The sequence below is a fragment of the Numida meleagris genome, chromosome 19, assembly GCF_002078875.1.
Source record: "Numida meleagris isolate 19003 breed g44 Domestic line chromosome 19, NumMel1.0, whole genome shotgun sequence".
In the NCBI taxonomy this organism is placed as follows: domain Eukaryota; kingdom Metazoa; phylum Chordata; class Aves; order Galliformes; family Numididae; genus Numida; species Numida meleagris.
In genome coordinates, this window is record NC_034427.1 from 5,275,128 (window position 1) to 5,295,185 (window position 20,058).

At 50.5% G+C, this 20,058-nt stretch overlaps 1 protein-coding gene across 2 annotated transcripts in view; it reads left to right on the top strand.

Annotated features, from left to right (window-relative positions):
• Positions 1–15,847, top strand: part of JPH2 (junctophilin 2) — a 25,779-nt gene extending 9,932 nt beyond the window's left edge. Inside the window, exons 3-7 of one of the 2 annotated variants that reach the window (XR_002444177.1) lie at positions 6,547–6,665; positions 10,228–11,009; positions 12,234–12,331; positions 13,320–14,895; positions 15,691–15,847. Coding sequence is in view for 1 of the 2 variants with exons in the window: in XM_021416658.1 (XP_021272333.1) it covers positions 6,547–6,665; positions 10,228–11,009; positions 12,234–12,314 (982 nt within the window). In the remaining variant the exon portion in view is untranslated. Of the gene's footprint in view, positions 1–6,546; positions 6,666–10,227; positions 11,010–12,233; positions 12,332–13,319 lie in introns of both variants that reach the window. The other variant, XM_021416658.1, reaches the window with a different exon arrangement.

Below are 20,058 nucleotides of genomic sequence, written 5' to 3' on the forward strand. Positions count from 1 at the left end.
TAGAATAGAATAGAATGCAAGAGGAGGGGCAGGGCTGGCTGCATTTTGAAGTTTGACTTCTGAATCTGTGCACTCAGTAGCTGCACAGCTCACAGGAGTATGTATTTCCTTCTCACTGGGGCTTTTGGTGGACAAAATCAGTGTATCTGTCCCAGTGTAGCAGCGTCCGCTGTGATCTCCTCTGCATGCCGTTCTGCTTCCCACTGACTTGGACCGAATTCAATGAAGGGACTTTGCCACGAGTCCTGCACGGCGTGGATCTGGCCAGGCTCTAGCTAGTTTAACGGGTACGTGTCCTGCTAATGGCACTAAAATATGTCTGTCGGAAGTCGTAGGACCAATGGGAAACTGAGGTTTAAGGGACAAAGAGCACTGGTGTGCTTCACCTGTTATCTATAAATGATGGCCCTGAGGTCTGAGCAGCTGGATGTTCTGTGACTGGAGGATATAAGTAGGAATTATCATATTTTGAAAATTTGTTGAATGTACAGCTGCCCTGTGATCCTGCCACTCGGATATATAAGCCCCAACTCACATCCGTGGCCCCATATCCCTTCCCAAAGCTGCCCTGCCCAGCCGTCCCACTGCTCCCAGCCTTCCCAGCCCGCAGTGCTGGGGCTCGTGGAAGGTGCAAATGACGTCCGGGAATCGCTGCAGTCAGCACAGCGTCCTGACTAAATAAGGGAGCGCATAGCAGAGGTTTATCAGCACTGCCGAGTGCGACAGCTGGGAGCCATGGCCAGCAGCAGCCCCAGCTTGGCCACACGTTGCACCGTGAGGTGCTGTGCTGGGCACTCCTCGTCTGGGAGAGCTGCAGGACATTCCGCATTGCTGCACCTTCACCCTTCCTTCAGCCCTCCCCACAGCAGCCTCTCCTCTCCAGCTGGGCTGGCTGCAGCCATGAGCGCTGACAGACCGACTTTTGGCCGGGCCTGGCTATTGGGCTGAGACATGCTTTGACTTTTGTGCAGGGTGTGCGTGGCTTTGTCTTGCTCACCACCTCACATGGATTTTCTGAGGCTTGTTCACGCTCCAGTAGGATAACAGGGAGCACGCACTTCCAGCGGCTCTAAGGAGAAGGCAGATGTTGGTGGCAGAGTGCTTTTGTGGGTTTTCCAGGGCCTTTGGGACCTACTGGGATCCCATGTGAGAGCAGGGTTGGACACAATGGATACGGCCCGGCCAGTGGGATTCATGGACTGCCAGGCTTGACCCAGTGGGAAATCCTTATCTCAACAGCTTGCAAACACGCAGAGGGAAAAATGAAGTGAGACTTTAATCTGGAAAATGGCTGGAAAATGGCAGCTTGGTGCTGGATTGACCCAAGCAGGAGGGATCCGAGTCCCCTCCAAATGGTTGGAGTTGGGCGGCAGGAGCCGGGCCTGAAAACAGTTGGTTTGTCAGGCTTTGCTCAAGGGTTATCATCACTTCTGTGGAATGTGATGTAGACTGATACTGAAAAATATAATATACTGCAGTGAAATGTCTGATTCAAATACAGAGCCTGAGATGCAGAATCCCTCTCTCCTCCTGGCGCATTTGGTTAGCTTATGCTAGTGCCCATCCAGAGCCCTCTGGTTGTCTGGGTTCTAGTTTTTGTAGCTTTGCTCCTCTGGGACCCACTGGGATGTCCCTGTCCCCTCATGTGCTCTGCAGCCCTGGTGTGGGTGTGCAGGGGCTATCCTAGCTCACGGCCTCATCTCTTCGTTCTTCTGGGTCCAGACCTGTGAATATCAACTTGAGAGAAACAGAGGCTGCTAGAAAAATGCTTCTGCCTTAGACTTTGATGAATAATTGGGCTTCTGACCAAATACAATACTTTAAGAAATCTGCCTGCTTTCATTTCCTTACAAAAAAAAAAATAAAATTCCTGTTATTCCTTTCTTGACTGGGAAAAAGAAATGCCAAAATGTAGCCTGTGTTTCCTCACTCTCTGGGTTTAGATTACTAAAATCTGAAAAGAAAATTTGAATTAGAAGTTGTTAAAACTTCTCATTGAAGAAGCCAGCAGTGTCACAGAGAGAATGCCCACCTCCTGACCCGATCCAGGGCTGGCACTCAGGTAAAACCCACTCGGGTTGCAATGCCACCTGTATGGTGGAGCTCTTGGGTGAGGCTGGGCTGTCTTGAAACAAGTGACTGCTGCAGCCCTCCTGTTTCAATGGGCCAGTGCACTGGGACGTGGATGGATCCATGCCCTGCTCTGCCCGGGCAGGATGACCCTATACAGCTGGGGAGTCTGTCAGCAGCTGCAAATCTCCCTTTTTTTCCCCCAGACATCCCTGCAGATGCTCTTGCTGCATGACCAGGGTCTGTAGGTTGTTGTCTTGCAGACAGCTGCAGGTCTGTCTGCTGTGAGATTAATGTCACTTTAACTGTTCCGAGGGGAAGCATCCCTTGGTGAAAGGTGCAAGTAGCTTTGAGCTATTTAGAGCTGAGGATAACATTTCGGTATTTTAAAAATTTACCAAGTAATCATAAAGGCTAATGCTTGCTGAGCTCATTAGGTCGCAGCGAGCTCTGCCAGGCGCTTCTGAAGCATAGCACAGTGAAGGATGCTTCTCTCCTGACAGAAAGGGCTGTTCGTGCTCCTTGTGCAGGAAGGAATGAGGAGAGGTTCAAAAAGTTCACAAAGCAAAGTTCACAGTGCCACCGCTTCAGTATAAGTGCTGGTACAGCCAGTGAAAATCCCAGGGCATCTCATGAGCTGGTTGCCAGGAAGGAGGCTGCGAGGCAGTGCTGCTCTGCAGGCCAGGGTGGTTCCTCTTCAGAGATTTCCTTTGCAGTGATGTGGATATTTCCCATAGGAGGCAGCCTGTGTTGCTTTATGCACAGTTCACACCCTGCAGGCACAGAGGCCGTGATATAAACCAGCACAGTCTCAGGTCTGGGAGCGTCAGAGTCTAAACTGAGTAGGTATGTGTACACAAGTGATAGAACAAGAAGAGCAGTAGGACAGCAAAATGTATGCCTGGCTGCTGGGGCAGGATGCCCTTAAAGGGGGCACACAGATGGGTGACTTTGGGACAGGAAAAGTGGCAGAAGAGGTGAAACAAAAAGGGGTTTCTGCTCCCACGGGCTGGATACAGGCAAGTGGGGATAGTGGCTAACAGAGTGCTGGCATCTGTGTGCATGGAGGCAGAGATAGAGATACATAGGAGATAGACTGGGAGTAAGCAGGAAGAAAAGGATGGCCTCAGTGCCAAAGGTGGTGTGGAAAATGAAGAAGCCGGGAAGTGTCTGTCCTGTTGTGCTTTGTTTGTCCTTTTCCCTTGCAATGTGAACACAGAAGCACGGAAGGGACCACGCTGCCATCAGCAAAAGCACTTCTGCGGCTTTCCCTGTATCTCTTGAGTGCTGCAAGCATCCCTGCCAAGACAAACTGTTATCTGAAGGTTCTTCAGAAGGACAAAATGCCACCAGCACGACCAGGGAAGCGTGCTGAACTTGCCTGTGTTCCCTGTGCTCCATATGGCCGTGCTGACAGCGTGGCATTTAGCCCAATTTGCACGCTTGTCCCTGCAGGACCTGGATCAAGCAGAGGGCAGTTTGCTGTGCTGATGGGACAAGGAGTCCCTGAAGAGGGAAGGGCAGTGCTGGATTGGCTTGTCTTTCCCTGAGTACATGGATGTGCAGTAGCTGGGGCAGAGGGCTCAGCTCTCCCCCTGCTCCTGGCCACAAGGTCGTTGCCGCACCTGCAGGTGCCCCAGCCCTCCCGGTATTTGCAGCATTCTCCACTAATTCCAGTTTCATTTACAGGCTAAGCCAATGTGGATGTGCAAAACCACATACACTGTCTGAAGAGATGGCCCTGCCGGCGTGGCTCCAGGCCTCACCTGTTAGCGCAGCGCTCAGCTGCGGCTCGTGTGTCCGCAGGGGATTTTGGCAGCAGTCAGGAATGAAGCCAGCAGGGCTGCTGGGACAGGGCCAGGGAGGATGGGAGCAGAGCTCTGTCTACACACTAATACAAAAACGATTAGAGCATTAGAGCCGTGCCAGGGGAGAAGTGAAGCAGCCTCTGCATTTAACTCCCTGCTCCCAGCATCCTGCAGCAGTCACCGCGATCCCTGAGACGGCTCTGGGTGGGAGTAGGGAGCGCTTGTCCCCACCGCATGCAGCCTTGCCTGGGGTGGGTAGCTCTGGCACTGGTTTCTGAAAGCTTTGCTTTGTGTCCTTGGCCCCCAGTTGGGTACATGTAATGCTCGCAGCTCGGTTGCCAGCACTGCTTTAAAAATGGGCTTATGAATCCTGCTGCTGGTTGTGCCCTTGCTCTCCCTGGGTGCCTGCTATTTGTCTGCTGCTCTGCCACTGTGGCCACATTTTATTCTGCATTGAGCTCCCCTCCGCGGCTCTGCCAGTGATGTGGATAAATAATACATTCAGAAATACTCTGTGAGAGCTTGATGTTATTGTTGTGGCTGGGCCATTCCCTGCAAGCTGTGCACTGTCACAGTGTTCCAGCAGGGCAGAGTGTTCTCAGGAGCTGTGCTGTCACCTCTAGCATCATGCGTTGTCAATGGGCACGCCAGGATCCATCTGCACCCCTTTGGTATCACATCGGCACAAGTGCAGCTCTGTCCCTCCTAGCAGAGGGAGAACACCCTGCATCCACTCCATTGCCGGGCTACTTCTTTGGAATTCACTTCTAGGAAAGGATCCATCTGCTTGCCAGGTGCTGCTCCCTTCCCCACAGGGTCTGAGAAGTGGCCAGGAGAGCCTCCGTCTGCTCAGCGAGTGGCTGAAAAGGAAGGTTTTATCCTTTTGTGATGAATCTCATCCCAGAGGAGCAGGATGAAGGCAGGGGCTGGAACACATCCTGTCAGGTGAAAAGCTGGGATCTCTGTTTGGCGAGCTTGTTTTTGGGGCTGGCATCGTGCAGGCTTGTGCTCCTTGGAATAAGCTGAGCCCCCTCTGATCCCTGGGCATGGAGAGCACAGAGCCATCCCCTCGGCCCCTGCCAGACCTCAGTGGAATTAGTCTCACTGATTACACGCTACCAAAAAAGGAGGTGATTTCTCTGTTCAGAGCTGCCTCAGACCCCCTGCTTGTGAGCAGTGGCTTAAAATTGCCGTTTTCTCCCTCATCACGTAGCCTCTCTGGGTGTTTCAGGAGCTGTAAGAATTTTGGATAAGAAGACCAAGAATGACAGCAATCCCTGGCAGCTCAGCCTGCAGAGAAAGCAGGAGATAAGGTGTGAGTGCAGGCAGGGGTGAGCCACGTCTGCGGCAGTGGGATGACGTCCCAGAGAGACGCGGTCCTGGGCACAGCAGCTCCACGTCCTCTGCTCTATCTCAGGGCACTGAGCAGCATTTTTGGCTCCCTGTCAAGTCACACCGGTGCCTGTATCAGTTGGGATTAGTGCCCTGCCTTTAATTCTTTCCCTACAGCTACACAAAATGGTGTGTGCATGTATGCATGTATATATGCTCTCCTACTCTCTGAAGGCCTCAGAACTGCATTTCTATCACCTTTTCATTGCACCCAAGTTTTCAGGGTAAAGCTAGTCCTGCCTGCATGCTGGATCTGAGTTTAATGGGAAAGGACCAACCAAATACCAACCTGAGTCTGAAAAGCCTGAGTAACATTTAAATAGCTCAGTAGACATGGTATGGCCTCATTAAACTCATAATAAATTGGTGTTTAAGGGCCACTAACTGCATATCTGCGCAAAAATAGGTGGTTTTGCACTAGTGCAGCCAGTGTGTACTCTGCTGCATGCAGCAAGGAAGATGGAGGGAGCTCTGGGAAGCATTAGGGCATGGGGAAAGCCTCCATGAGCTATGGGTGGAGCAGAGCAGCTGAACATACGGTGCTTCACCCTCCCTTATTTTTAAGGTGCAATCCTACTGTTTGAAGTCAGCTCACTCCCAGACTGTGAGCAGCTGGGCTGCAAAGCTCCCCCTGCTTTTAGCGTAAAGATCACAGGGCCCTGAGTGCAAGGCATGTGAGGAATACAACAGCCGGCCGGCAGAATAGCTCCGATGGCCCTAGGGAGCAAGCAGGAGGCGTGCTGGGAAGGAGCAGAGGGGACTCAGGGAGTCAGGCTGTGAGGGAAGCAGTGGCTCTGCCTTTCCAAGAACTTGTGCCTGGTGAGAGCAGCCCCTGGACTGCTGCAAGCACAGGAGTCCCTTGGACAAGCCAGAGTTCTTCGCTGGAGAACTCCAGGAGTGTAATTTGGAGTCAGATGTGTTGGGTGCGCTGGCAAGAGGCACGCTGCTGCTGGTGAGGTGCAGCAGCTCGCTCAGGGGTGGTGACAGTGCAGGGGTGCCTGGCCATCACCTTGCTGTCCCTCTGTGCTCCTGTGATGCCTGCAAAGGTGCTTCAGGCGTTCCTCAGAGTGGGCATTTTTGTGTATTGCAGCACAGCAGCAAGTGCATTTTGCACCATCTGCTGTCTCCCTGCAACACGTGAACATGCTCATGTTTGCAAATGTACCTGCCCCATTTGCTTGTCACACCTCAGCCTTAAATATTTTGTGCCCCTTGTTGAAAATCTGGGCCATTCAGCTCAGACAATGCTCACTGTCGTCCCCTCTTTCTTCTGCAGGACGACTCATGCCAAGGCCAAGGCTGAAGGCTCTGAGCAGGCAGCTCAGGCAGCTAACAACGAGTCGGGCATAGCCAGGATGATGGCCAGGGAGCTCTCCCCAGACTTCTACCAGCCAGGTAAGACAAGAGGCTTCTTCTAAGAGGGATTTTGCAGTTTCCATGGGGAATCTGTTCCAACGCTTCTCCCACTTTATAACTCAGCAAGCTGCCCTTCTAACTATCTCACATCCACTTTTGCATAAGTTCAGCCAGCCCCCTCCACATGGGTGATTTGCTGACCTCCTTACACCGCTGTTTTACCTGTTGCAAGATGTTACCACAACCTGGAGGAAAAATCCTCAGCTCTCCAAGCTCCTTGCCCATTTTTCCCCACTATGAAGGTTTCCCAGTGTCTGCCAGGGCCAGCAGAGGGCTGGGGGCTGGCTGCAGCACTCCCATGGATACATCCCTTGAGCTGCAGTGGCTTTTTCTTGGAACAGCTTGCACATTGACTCATAACCTGTATCCTGTGGGGCCACAAACCGCACCAGGGTGCAGTCAGGTTCAGCTAATTAGGAGCTGTAATATCCTGTATGAAAGTTGATGATGCAAAATATTACTTCCCTAATTTCCTATATATTTGTTAGCATCATGGTTAATTATATGGCTGAGAAAACACTGGAGAGTTCCTTCTCTAAGAGCAAGCGCTGGGGATTACTGGATAGGAAGTGTAATGTTAGAAGCAGCACTGTCAATGCCATTACCTTTCCCTAGACCAGGCTTGATAGACCTATGTTCCTCCTGGGAAGTTTTCATTATCAGAGAAGGGAGGTAATATCAGAGCAAAAAACAGAGGTCCAAACACCTATGCTTCCTACCCTGTCTTACTTATTCTGTGGTTTTGTTACCTGAATGAAATGTCTAGTGTCCATCACAGCATTAAAACTGGGGATAGAAGCCAAACACTGTCTGCTACTCAGCAAAAATTGCTGCTCAGATTGCAGTGCCTCCACATTGCGGCAGTACCCCAGCCCAGGACAGGGAGCAGGAACAGCACACACCTGGTGCTTGGTCAGACAGACACACTGATGGATTTGCTGAAATTCCCTGTGTGTCCACCTTGTCCTGCACCTACTAGCTAGGGAGATGCAGCAGTGGAGAGCTGCCCCTTCCCCTGGCTGCACTGCAGGGCCTCGGAGCTGGCTTTGGGCTGGGAACCACCACAGTGCCTGGGCACAGGCATGAGCCAGCATGTGACACTTCATTTAACAATAGCTAAACGTCACTTGATCCTCGCATAAGCCCCTCAGCTGCCAGTCAGCTCCACATCCACCCTTTGCACACTGGCGTATTTATAGCACAGAAGCAAAGGAAACTGGAATTCCTGCTGGAAGGTTTCTGACATCTAGCTGGATTATTCTTCTACCTGTAGCAACTGAATGAGACAAATGAAATGGTCTGCAAAATGCCTGACAGCCTGTCCTCTGCTCCTGCTACCTGAATCCTCTCACTGCACTTGTGTGTGGCTTTTCTTGGGTCTCATGGCCATGTGTGAGGCTGGTGTGTATTTTTCTTCTATAATTCTTTTTATAGAAAGAATTAGATATATATATATATATATATCTGAGCACTTAGTGCTATATTCTATATATTCTTTTTATAGAAATAATATAGCACTACGTTCTCAGGATATAACAAGGCAAGGTTTATCTTCTTGCAAGGCTGCACCTTCCAAGAACAAAAAGACAGAAATCCACCCTTAGATTTTGCTAGGGCTTCTGGCATCTGGTCACACAGCCAGGAGAGCCTGGCAGTGTTTGGAAGCTGCATTTCCCTCTGCTATCCCTGTGTTAGGGACAGGACAGTCCTGCTCAGTGAGCTTCACCTCTTTAATAAGTATGTACTTCTGGGTTTCCTTTAGGATATCAGCCCTAAAAACCTAGAGGGGAGGAATGAAAGCCAAATTTCTTGCTAAAATGTGCTGGGAGGTGAAGGAAGTGAGGCAGATGCTAGGGAAGGAAGGAGGACTGGGCTGTGCAGTCTCTTCCAGGCAGCTGGGACTTTTGGTGTGAATTATTTAGGAGGAGAAGAGAGCACCAAGAGATAGCAAGGAGCCCAGAGCTGCAGGCAGCCTATTTTGAGGAGTCTGAACAACTGTTGAAAAGGCTTCCAAATAATCCATTTGCAGCCAGAAATAAATGGCCCTGAATGGGTCGCCTGCTGATTGACAGGAACGTGTAGGCAGGGCAGAGCAGCTAAAATCAGTGCCCCCTCTCCCCACCACCCCCTCGGAGCAGAGACATTGCCCTGAGTGGGCAGGAGTTAGCAGTGTGCAAATCACACCCCTGATTTATTAGAGGGAATGAAGCACCAATCTCCAATTTCCAGACCAGGGTCAAGTCTGTGTTAGTCCTTGGGGTGGAGGAGAGGGGAGGAGAAACCATGAAGCAGCTGGGGACAGTGTGGCTCCAGGGTCTGTGCTGTTCAGGAGCACGTGCCAAGCCCTGTGCGTCTGCACTTCTCAGCATTACTAGGATTCAGCAGAATAAGACCAACACCATTTCCAAAAGCAGGTGCTTTCTTCTGGACGTGCTGACTTGCAACCCTACAATGCCTGTATAAGGAGCATGCTTGCGTTCTCATTTGCTACAGGCATTACAGGGACATGCAGGGACCCCTGTCAAGGTCCCATTATGCAGAGCACTGCGTGCAGTTGTTTTTGTTTTTCAGACTTTCTTGGTCATACCCTGGTGGATTTTGCTCTGCCAGCACCACAGCATCATGGACTATCCTCAGTGTCAGGCTCTGCTTGATTTCCTCAGCGATTTGCTTTGCAGACCTGGCCCAGGGTGAACAAGAAGTAAAGATTTAATGATAGGCAAATAACTGATGTGACAGCAACGTTGCTAAGAGCTGACAAGTCAGCATGGGAGATGTGGCCAGAATGAAACCTGAAGCCCTGAGTCACCTTGTGTGATGGTGCCAGCTGATTTTGCTGGTGCCTGTGTCAGTGCAAGAGGAGGGCTGGCCCTCACTGCCAGCCCCAATCCATGCATAAGAGACATGTTTTTCCTATAGAGCACAAGGAAAGATGGATCATCTGGGGATACCTGCCTTTCTTGAGGAGGCTGGGCACCTCCCCATATAACTGTTTGTTTCCACTCTGTTAGACATCACAGAAGCCACACTGAAGAGTTTTCCAGCCAGGAAAAAAAAAAAAAAAGCTTGGATGAGATCTTGATCCCTTTAGGCACCGGGTAATCCTTCTGTGTGACTCCAAACCACAAAAAGCTGGGGTGTAGATTGTCACTTTTTCTTGAGTCTCCTCTGACGCTCCTGGCCTGCTCCTCCCTGTAGGGCAGTGCTAGGCAGGAATCTGCGTCTATAGGAAATCCCTTCTGGAAACAGACTCTGGTTTGGGGCAGGCAGTGGAAAATGCAGCTTCACTCCATTCTCTCAGGAGCTTGTCCTAGCCTAAAAGGGGAAAAGCACAGTGTGAGTTTGCAGCTAAAAAAACATGTCCTGAGATAGCCAGGGTTGTTTCAAAGGGGAAGGTGACAGCAAGGCGCTTCAAACCCCGGGTTTGGGCTGGTGTATTTTGTTCTCTGATGGGGTGCTGGCAGAGCCAGGCCCTCGCTGAGCCCCTACCCTAGCCCTGCTGCCTCCCCTGGACTCTCTCCCACCACCTCTCTCTCCGCAGGACCCGAGTACCAGAAGCGGAGGTTGCTGCAGGAGATCATGGAGAACGCGGAGCACGCCGTCAACATGGAGGAAGCGACACCCCCTCAGCCCAAGGGCGCCCCACCGCCCCCCACCCCCCCCGAGAGCCCCCAGCTGCACGAGCAGGACGAGGCCCCCCGCCGCCGCCACAGCCCGACCCCAAGTCCTGCTGCCACCCCTCCAGAGGCCAAGCGGGCCAAGGCCCAGCAGGACGGTGCCCTGCGGCCTGGCAGCTGGGCCGGGGCGGGCGGTGGTGGGGCCTCCGATGGCGAAGGCCGTCCGGCCTCACGGGGCGCAGGGCGGCCAGCTGAGCAGATGGAGATCGGGCCATTGCAGCGCATGGCGCGTGAGCCCGACGTCGAGCACTACAAGGGCTACCACAGCTACGCCGTCAGGACCTCCCCGGTCTCCCCCGCTGCGGACTATGAGGAGGAGCCGCTCTCCGAGCGTGGGCTGCCATCCCCAGAGCCCCAGGGAGAGCCTCAGCGGCGTGGAGGAACCCCAGCGCCGCCACAGGAGCCCGTGGAGAGGCACGTGGCCCAGGAGGAGGCCAAGGCCGAGCAGCCGCGGCCCAAGGAGCCCAAGCAGCTGAAGCAGCGGCCCAGCCCCGAGCACAAGGCAGCGAGCAGGAGCGAGCCTGCTGCTGACAGAAAGACTGAGGGCCGGGCACCGGGGCGGACGGAGCACAAGGCAGGGGGCAAAAGGAGCCCGGCCCCGGTGGTGGCGGTGGCAACAGCACAGGACGTAGAGGAGGGTGACGAGGTGACGTGGTGATGGTGGTTTGGGATGAGGCGAGACGTGGAGGGGGGCTCCTGGAACAGTTTTGCAGCAGCAACTCTGCTCCTTTTCCATTGTAGGAGCTGCTTCTCCTTCAGCCTTATTTTACCCCTGTTGATTCTCTCCCCAAAGGGGCCTGGAGTCCCAGGGCTGCAGTGGACCCAGACAAGTGTCTAGGGGCTCTTTTTGGGCCCCCGCACCCTTTTGCAGGAGATTCTCCATTTTCACCTGCCAGGTTTTGCTCAGTATGGGCTTTAAACTTGACTTGGGACCAGCATTTTGTTTGAAAGCCTGCTCTCCAACCCCAAGCTTCATGCAGACCAAAATGCTGGGGGTGAGCCCTGGGCCTTGGCGACCTCACAAATACCTCTGGAAACTTTTCCCACACTGCTCAGTCCAGAGGGTCCCTCGAGATCTGTGGAGGGCACAGGAGGTCATTTCCTCCTGTCCTTCCTGTGTCCCCAGCCATGAGGGCTTCCATGGTGGGTCCAGTGAAGTAAGTCTGGAATTTCAAAATTTGAGGATAACAGACATTTTATGATTTTTTTTTTCCTACATTCTTCCCCTTTTCCCATCCCTTTTCATGGATTTAGAAAGTTTGGAGGAACATGAAGGACATATTATTTTTATTAATTACTTCCACTCCGTATGTGCACCTTACGAGCTGATCCCTGTTATCAAAGCACCAATTGATTTAATGGGTTTAAGAAGTATTCCCTGAGATTCATTTTGCTGTGAGCAAATACAGCTGTAACGCCTTGCATTTTGTTAGCCTGCTTCTTCTCACAGTCCTTTTGGCATGAACAATTCCAGTGTGACTTTAGAAAAAGCACTGCTTGGAAATATTTTAGTCTGAGATAAGAACATGCAGATGGATTTGTTCATCCTGAAAGTGATGGCTTTGCAAATGCAGACTATGTGTTTGTAAGGAGAAAGGAGTTCAGAGGAACAGGTTGAAATGGGCTTGGCATTTTCTGTGCACATGGCCAGGGTCTCCTTTAATGAAGGCGTTTGCAAGGGAGAAATAGGAATAGAGCAATGATAGATAGGTAGTGATAGATGTTCAACTAGTTTGAAATTCAGGCCAGATGCACGTTCGTTGGGAATGGGTGATTTTCATATATTTGAACAGCAGAATCAAGGCAGCTCTATTGGTCTCCTCACTTGGAACTATGGTGTATAATACTCTGTCATTGCTTTTTCTTTCAGGGACCTAACACAATTGTGATCTGCATGGTCATCTTACTGAACATTGGTCTGGCCATCCTATTTGTACATTTTTTGACATGAGGTCCCCCTTGGACAAGGTAAGAAAGGCAATGAGATATTGTCCTCAATTTGTAGACTTTGCTGTGGACATTTTATTGTTGACTGACTTTACTGCCAACACAAGTCATTCATTCATGGGTGCACTGGTGATAGAAATATATGAGCATTTATTCAATAGGTGTTGAGATTCTCAGTTATCTCTTGTCTGTTCCAAAAGTGATTTGTGGAGTAATTTCAGTGGATGTTTATTGATTTCCTCAAAATTGAGCTGTTTTTATTGAATGCAGTCCCACAGTATAGTTTTGCCTTCCCTGTTGGAAGGATGTGGTTCAGAGAATGAGAATTCCAGTGTGAGAATGTGTGATGTTAAATTTGAAATTTGTTTTCTGCAAATATGCTGCAAGAAACACTTTCAATATGCTCTTCAATAGCCAGATAACTTATGTGTTGCAATATTTCTTGGCACTCAGCCCAGCAAGAGGCAGAGGTACAAAGAAAATGTGAAACTGAAGTTTTCAGATCTATTTGCACCCGTGCTAGTTCCGCCACTGTTGTTACATGGTTGAATTACTAAAGATCAGCATGAGCTGTTGTGTGTATCTGACTGAAGTTAAACTGGAGCTTGCTCAAGTCTTACACCTGAGTTAGGATGTGGATTTGCATTTGAATTTTGTGGCAGTAAAATCTTACGAGGTTTCTTGTGGCTGTGGACTTTCTAGACACAGGAATGTGTTGTGAGTTTGCACAGGATTTTGTCACCTTGGGCTCAACTATTGCTAAAACGAGCCATCAAGGCTGAACTTGACCCTTGGGTCTCACGTGAACATAACGCAAGGTGCTTCTCCCAAGCTCCAGTGAGGGTATTAGGCTGTCTTCCTGGGGGATGAAACTGCTGAGCACTGCTTTCTTCGGTGTATTAGTTGCCACTCAGCCTGCAGGAATGAAAGCTGTGCAAACAGCAGTGGTTATCTGTTGACTGCGTGTTTTGCTCCCCCTTAACTCTTCCATTCATCTGTGTCTGGACAGGTGTTGCTGCTCACTGAGACCACAGACCTTGGTGGGGATTAAATCTCAGTCACCTGGAAACACCTGCGAGGAGGACTTGAGATCCTAAGGTTGCACTGCAAACATGAACCTTAAGCAAAAGTACCTGAAGATCCTCTGTTCAGTCTCCCTGCTCCCAGGCTGTGGCTGGCCTCTGCAATCTACTAAGAAAAAGCCAGAATTTCTACAACTCAACCTCCTTCTCTTCTTTGTATAAAATAGCAGTTGCCTTAAATTATTCTCACCAAAGCCATCAACTGTCCTGTCATGCCAGGGATGAGGAATTTATCTTTAGCTGTAGGAAAATGAGTGAGAAGGTCTCATCCGTGCACTGTGATGTGTTTTGTAATTCCCTTGGTTGACTTGATATTGGAGATTTCCCAAAGAATATCATCCTTGGCCTGAAAATGCAACAATATGCAACAACCAAAATGACTCGTGAGGGCCATGCCACAGCTAGGGCTGGACAATGTCTCCCTCCATGCTCGGATGTCATCCAAAGGGACAAGCAAAAAGTCTTTCCTTTTCCTGTCGTCTGGAGTTGTTTTCCCTGTACGGAGGACTGAGAGGGGGAGCATGTTGACATTGGGCTTGGTGAAGTGTGACCAGAGTCCTGCCCGTGCCCGCTGATGAGCCGTGGTTGGGGCTGCGGGGTGGGGTGTGAGGGGCTGGCTGGTGCGAGGCTGTTGTTGTGCCCAGGGCTGCTGCGAGTGCAGACAGTGCCCATTTCAGGACTGGGCACCATCTGAGCACTCTCCTGCCAGCAGCAATGCTCTGTGTGAAAGCATCTTGCAGCGGGTGACCTCCCACTGTAACGGGAAAGGAAATCAATGTGCTGAATTTGCCCCTTTGCCCTTTCTTTTTCGTATGAAAATGGTGCGAGTTTCAATTAAAAGGAGGTACTTACTGTACAATACCCCTGTATACCCACAGGTTCCTCCCCCTCGTAGCACTGAGCTGCGAGGGGGCTCCAGTGCTGCTCTTTCGCCAAAATAGAGTGGACAGCTTTTCCCAGCAGAGCATGCAGGGTGGCTGTCGTGGGAGAGGTGAGGCTATTTCTGAAAGGAGAAACGTGCAGAGACCTGAGTGACTCCAACGTGTTTGGGTATTAGGCTCCAACCTACGCAGCAGCCAGCCTTTCAGCAATGGTAGAGCATGGAGGGGCAATAGAGCTGTTGTTCTTGTGTGCGAGGCTTAGTGGCCCGGTCAGTTTGCACCAGGTCTTCCCAAAGCTGCGACAGAGAGTGACCTTTGGAAGGAGATGCTGCCACCGTGATCTGCTCTGATCCTTAGCAGTGCGTGCTTAGAAAGTCGGCACAGATGAAGTTACAGTTTAGTGTGAGGCTGAGTGCTTGGACATGTTTCTTCCTTCTTTTAAGAGCAATATGTATTTTGTATCTATTTTTAAGTTAATCGGAAATGTTATTTATAGTCGGTTGTGCACCTCTGTGTATTCTGAAGTCTCACAGCGCAGGACTGGGTGGGGAAACCTGAGGGACTGGAAAGAACGTGGAAATGATGGTCAAGGAAAAAACCAGATGGCCAGTCTGCTCCAAAGGTCAGTCTGAAGGGATTCCAGAGGCGGGTGGCAGACAGGCAGGAGTTTACACTGACTGGAGACACAGGGCAAAACCTTCCTAATTTATGTACTCTAATTGTGATATAAAAGAGTGAGAATAATTCAGTACTTTTCTTTGTGAACCAAGTTCATTTTTTAACCTTATTCAGCTCAGGAACGTTGCCACAGTAGCAAGTACATGGTGTTAACTGTGGGAGAAGTGAATGTGATCCCTTCCTAAAAGCCGTGTGGCTGTACCAGTCCTGAGAAAGCTGTGCAGCACCATCTACACTTCCACAGAGCGTAGTTTAGTAGCAATTTGCTTCTTTTTTTTTTTTTTTTCCCTTTTCTGAAATATAAGTGTATTGCAAACCCTAGGCTCTGCTGCCTTTGGTGTTTTATCCTTGTTCATCCCCTCAGTACGTCAGCTGCTTTTATTAGCTGCCAAGACAATTTCCACTGAGAGACCTGAGGGGCTTTTATTTATCACTAAGCACAAAGAAGGGTCTTTTTTCAACAATGTTAAGATTAACCCCCCCCCCGCTCCCACCCCAGTTTTTTTATGCATGTGATGTGCACACGGTTATGTGCTTTCCTCCTATTAACATTCTGAGAACAGTAGGTAGATTTGCTTTTATGTGGCGTACAAATATATCCGTATGGCACTGAGATATGGATATATATACATAGATATATAGCCCCTTAGGGATTTCGTTTTCTTAGATGCAAAATAACAGATTTACCTCAATTTGCATGCTTTCAAAACTGAATAGGGTATTGTGTTATACTTTTCAGGTCTTACGAAGATGCAGATATGTTTCACTCTTCACACAAAAATACCTTCATCACAGATTTTGCAAGCTGTGTACTACAATCCGTGTACGACTGTCCGGAGTTTTCTGTCGGTTGTTCTGCTGGATTATGTGCAATAATAAACAGTTATCTGCTCACTCTATCGACGTTTATCTTTGCGAGTGCCTTGCGCTGGATGATGGGCACGTGCTAATTCAGACCTTGTCTCATCAATAACCCGCTGGCTGTGTTTTCTCTCGAGGATGGCTCAGCTCGGAGGGGAAGGCTGATGCATCAGAGCCCCAGACACGGAGGAGGAGGTGAGCCAGGCTCCAGCCTGGGATGCCTCATGCTGTCGGTGACTGCAGGAGCCAGGCTCTTTGGGAACACAGGGCTGCCCTGGCCTCTGCAGCAAGCGCACAGCACCAGTGGTGCTGAGGCCCCCCAGGACTACCAGCAAGGGCAGAAAACAGAACATCACCAACCAGAGCCTGGTTTGCAGTCCGTGTGCCAGCTGCGGGGTCTCCCCTCCATATGGCATCTCCTCAGGTCCTCCTAATTCCTTTCCTGGCTTCAGACAATACTGGAATGGGACACTGCAGCACTGAATGTGCTTTCTTCCCTGTTTTTCGCACAAATTAAATACCGCAGTCTGTTACTAGGTCTCATCATGGTGCTAGAGGCGGGCAGCCCCATCTGCCTTTTTCTCCCCCAAACTTCCCCAGCCATTCAGCTCACATTTCTTCTCTTGAACTGTGCAGGAAACTGATTGCAGATTGTGGTGTTGTGCTGCTGTTAGAGCCTCATCCCAAATGCAGTGATGCTCTGGGAGCCGTGTGTCAGCACCAAGCCACCTGGGCTGTGTCCGTGCAGCAAGCAGAGCCACATTGATGTGCCCTCGACAGGTCCCTGAGCTGCCTGCCTTCCCCCAGGGCTGCTGCCAAGTTTCATCCAGAAAGTGCATTGCTGCCTGCTCCCCCGGCGCCACACTTCTGTGCTTGGAGAGGGGTAATTCTTCCTTTCAAACCTGCTGCCCTCAGCTCCCCCCACATTGATTTAAAGGCTTGTGGATGTGGTCAGGACACAAATGGGTGAAAGGAGCAGTGTTGTACTGTGGCTGGGTGAACAGAAAGGAGGCAATCGCAGGAAGGCCCTGGAGCACCATGCAACATCAGCCCCATAAGCCCATAAATGGATGGATGTCAATGGCTGTCAGCCATCTGCCCTGTTGGTGCAAAAACTCACTTGCTCTGGGGCAATGCTGAAGTCATGGCCTCTTGCATCCGTGCCAGCCCCCACAATTTTGTAGTGAATGGACAAAGTAATGGGAAAGCCAGACATGAAGGATGGGGAAATGGTAGTGAGGGGAAAAGTGATTTAGGGGGAGGATGGGAGAACAGAGCCCAGTGCCAGGCAGAGCCACCGGGGCCGGAGGAATGCAGAATAGCTGAAACCTTCAATCCCTTTTCTATTTCTGGAGTGTCTCACATGAGCAAGGCTGGGCTGTGCGGAGGGGTTGGTGAGACGCGGGCTCAGCCTCTGCAGGCAACAGGGGCTGCCTCGTACTTCTGTGGGGTGCAAGGGATCTCATGATGAAAGATCTTTGCTCTGGTAAGGACTTAAGGAGAAGAGTTTGGTGGAATGAGGGCTTTGCTCTCCCCTGGGCTTTCTTTGCTTCTGGTATCAGAGGAGCCAACAGCATCTCATTCACCCAGCCATGGGGAGGAGGGAGGGGGCAGCACGGTAACCAGAGCCCTTTGCACCTCATAAATCTCAGGCTGATGAATGGAGCAGATCTTTGGCCATGTGTGGAGGCAGCAGGGAGGTGGGTCTCCTGCTGGAGCGATGATGTATTGCTTCAAAAATATTAGTAATGGCAAAAGGATGAGTTTGCCCCTTCCCTAGGGTGGAGGGAACGGTGCTTGGGGCTTTGCCTCAGGGGCTGCTGCTTTTGGGGTAACATCCCCTGCACTGCTCCCAGCTGAGTGAGAGGAGAGAGGAACCCAACATGTGAAAGCAGGGACAGAGGCACTGATCCTGTGATCGAAGGGCAGCACTGGTGGGAGGTGGGAGTGAAGGTGCAATCTGAACCCCCCGTCCTTTGAGAGTGACCTGTCCAGCCCGGGGACAGCACAGCCATGCTCCACCGTCTGTGCAGGAAGCAGGAGCATCTCCTCCTGGCCTTCAGCCCTGTGTGAGGAGGGCTGGGGTGGGGCTCCAGCCTCCATCCAGCCAAAGTCCCCTGCGAGCCATCAGCTGGTGCCTCCAGCATCAGAGGTATTTCTTGTCATTCCTTCCCACTGGTGATTTATTTCCTGGCAGCATGCAGCTGCCTGTCCTCTCCACCAGCATCTCCTTAGCAAGCTGAACGCTGTTCTTCATTTAAAACATGGAACGCTGTTCCACTGAAAACACTCTCAAACTCTCCCAACAAGTCAGTGTATGTGCCAGGAGAAGGCTCAGGAGCTCATTGCTCATCTGCAGAGTTTAATGCTCCAGTGCATTTACTAGAGGTCTCGTGGTGCCAAGGGAATTTATCTGCCAATTACTTCTCAAGAAATAACAAAGGGTCACGCAGTACATGGGCAGAGAAGGGCAGAAAGGGGAAAAGAGAAGTGGGTTTTACTTGAATCTCAAGTATGCTGAACAAAAATTTCAGAGCCATCAATTAGCTGTTGGCCTGGGGCTGAAATTTAATGAAGGGAATAGTGCTTTCAGCCTGTCTTTCTGGGGCGGGAAAAAGGGCTAAGAGGAATGGCGAAGCCTGGAAATGTGATGGGGAGACAGAATTGAGTTTGCAGGGATGTTTCGGTGCTGGGCTGTGCTGACAGAGGTCCTGGCTGCCAATGCCTGGTGCCCAAGCAATGCCCTGGCTCTGTGGCTCAGGCTCCCAGTTCTCGCCCCATGTGGCTGCAGAACAAGGCTGGCTTTCCTGCTGCTCTGCACGGAGCACACATCCCCACCCTCCTTCTCAACTCTGACCCCACCGTGCTTGCAAGGCAGTAGCAATTTACAGCGCTAAGGGGAAAAAACATCTCTGCTATGGAAAAGATTGTTAGCAGCAAATTGCTCGCTTCTAATTTCTTGGGCTAAGGGTCGTGCTCTTTTTGCACTACAGCAAAGGGATTTCCCTTCTCTTCATGAAGCATCTCAGAAATTTCTGTGCAGAGCTTCCTTAAGAATAATGAGGAACTTGACTCCTGAAGACCCAATATTCAGCAATACACCAAAATAATGATATGAATCCTGCAATTCCACATAAACACTGTTTCGTAAGTATCTGCAAAACCAGAGCTCTCTTTCCTCATCCTACAGTTATTCTGGGCCAAAATAGATTATTTAATAATTCACAATTTAATGATCACACATGCAAAGCCACCCTACACCGAAACAAAATAGACCCTGAACACTTCCCTGCATTGAGAGAGATCTATTTGCTCAGGGCAGTTATTTTCCATAGACAAAAAATGGTTTCTTAAAATTGTGTCCACTTTGAAATGTCACTCAGACCTTTTCCAAAGCAGAGGTAAACGTCTGATTAAACGCTCTGGTTTGCTGTGAAGCAGTGGTGGATGCTGAGGCTGAACTGGCTGCTCAAAGAATCGTGTGCAGTCACTTCAGGGTTACTGGTGGCTGCCTCTTGTTTTATTTGGCAGGAGCCTTGGCATCTGGCTCATGAGTAGTCTCTTACAATTTACTCCCAGTCCAAAGAGTCTCTTGTGAGTCTGGGGCAAGCGTCCTTGGGCTGGTTGGCACTGCAATGTTTCCAGCAGCACAGGGTGAGGTTCATGACAACCAGCTTCAGCCACGTGTAATGTATGAGTCTCCATCTGAGAGGCAGACTGGTCCCTTTGGTGTCGGAAGAGTGAAAAAACACACCAGGGGAGTGTGTTCATCTCTTTCTGGAATTAGAGGAGGAAGCTTCCCATTGTCCCACTAATTTCAGCAGGCCCCTGGAGGAGCAGTTCATGTAGGATGTCTCCTGTATTTGGGTAGGGGAAGCTCACCCTCTAGGAAACCTGCTCTGGCAGCAGATTTCCCTGAGTGCCCTTTTCTTCCTGCATTTCCTTCCCGTGCTCTGGCCTGACTCAACAAGCAGCTGCACTTGCACGTAACACAGAATGGCGTTGCACTGCTATATTTAACTACAGCTTCTTTAAGGATGCTGAACATTGACCTGCGCCTAACGCTTCAACACACAAGAATAAATTAGCATTAAGGAAAAGCAAATTAATTTGCCTCTAAGAATCTGTTCTGCTAAATGCCCTGGAGAGGTATTAACTTAAGCGTGCCGCAATGCCCAAGCAATTTCTGCTGGCATTTTCCCAGCATGGTGCACACAGCCGTGCAGCTCCCGCTGCCTGCGTTGTG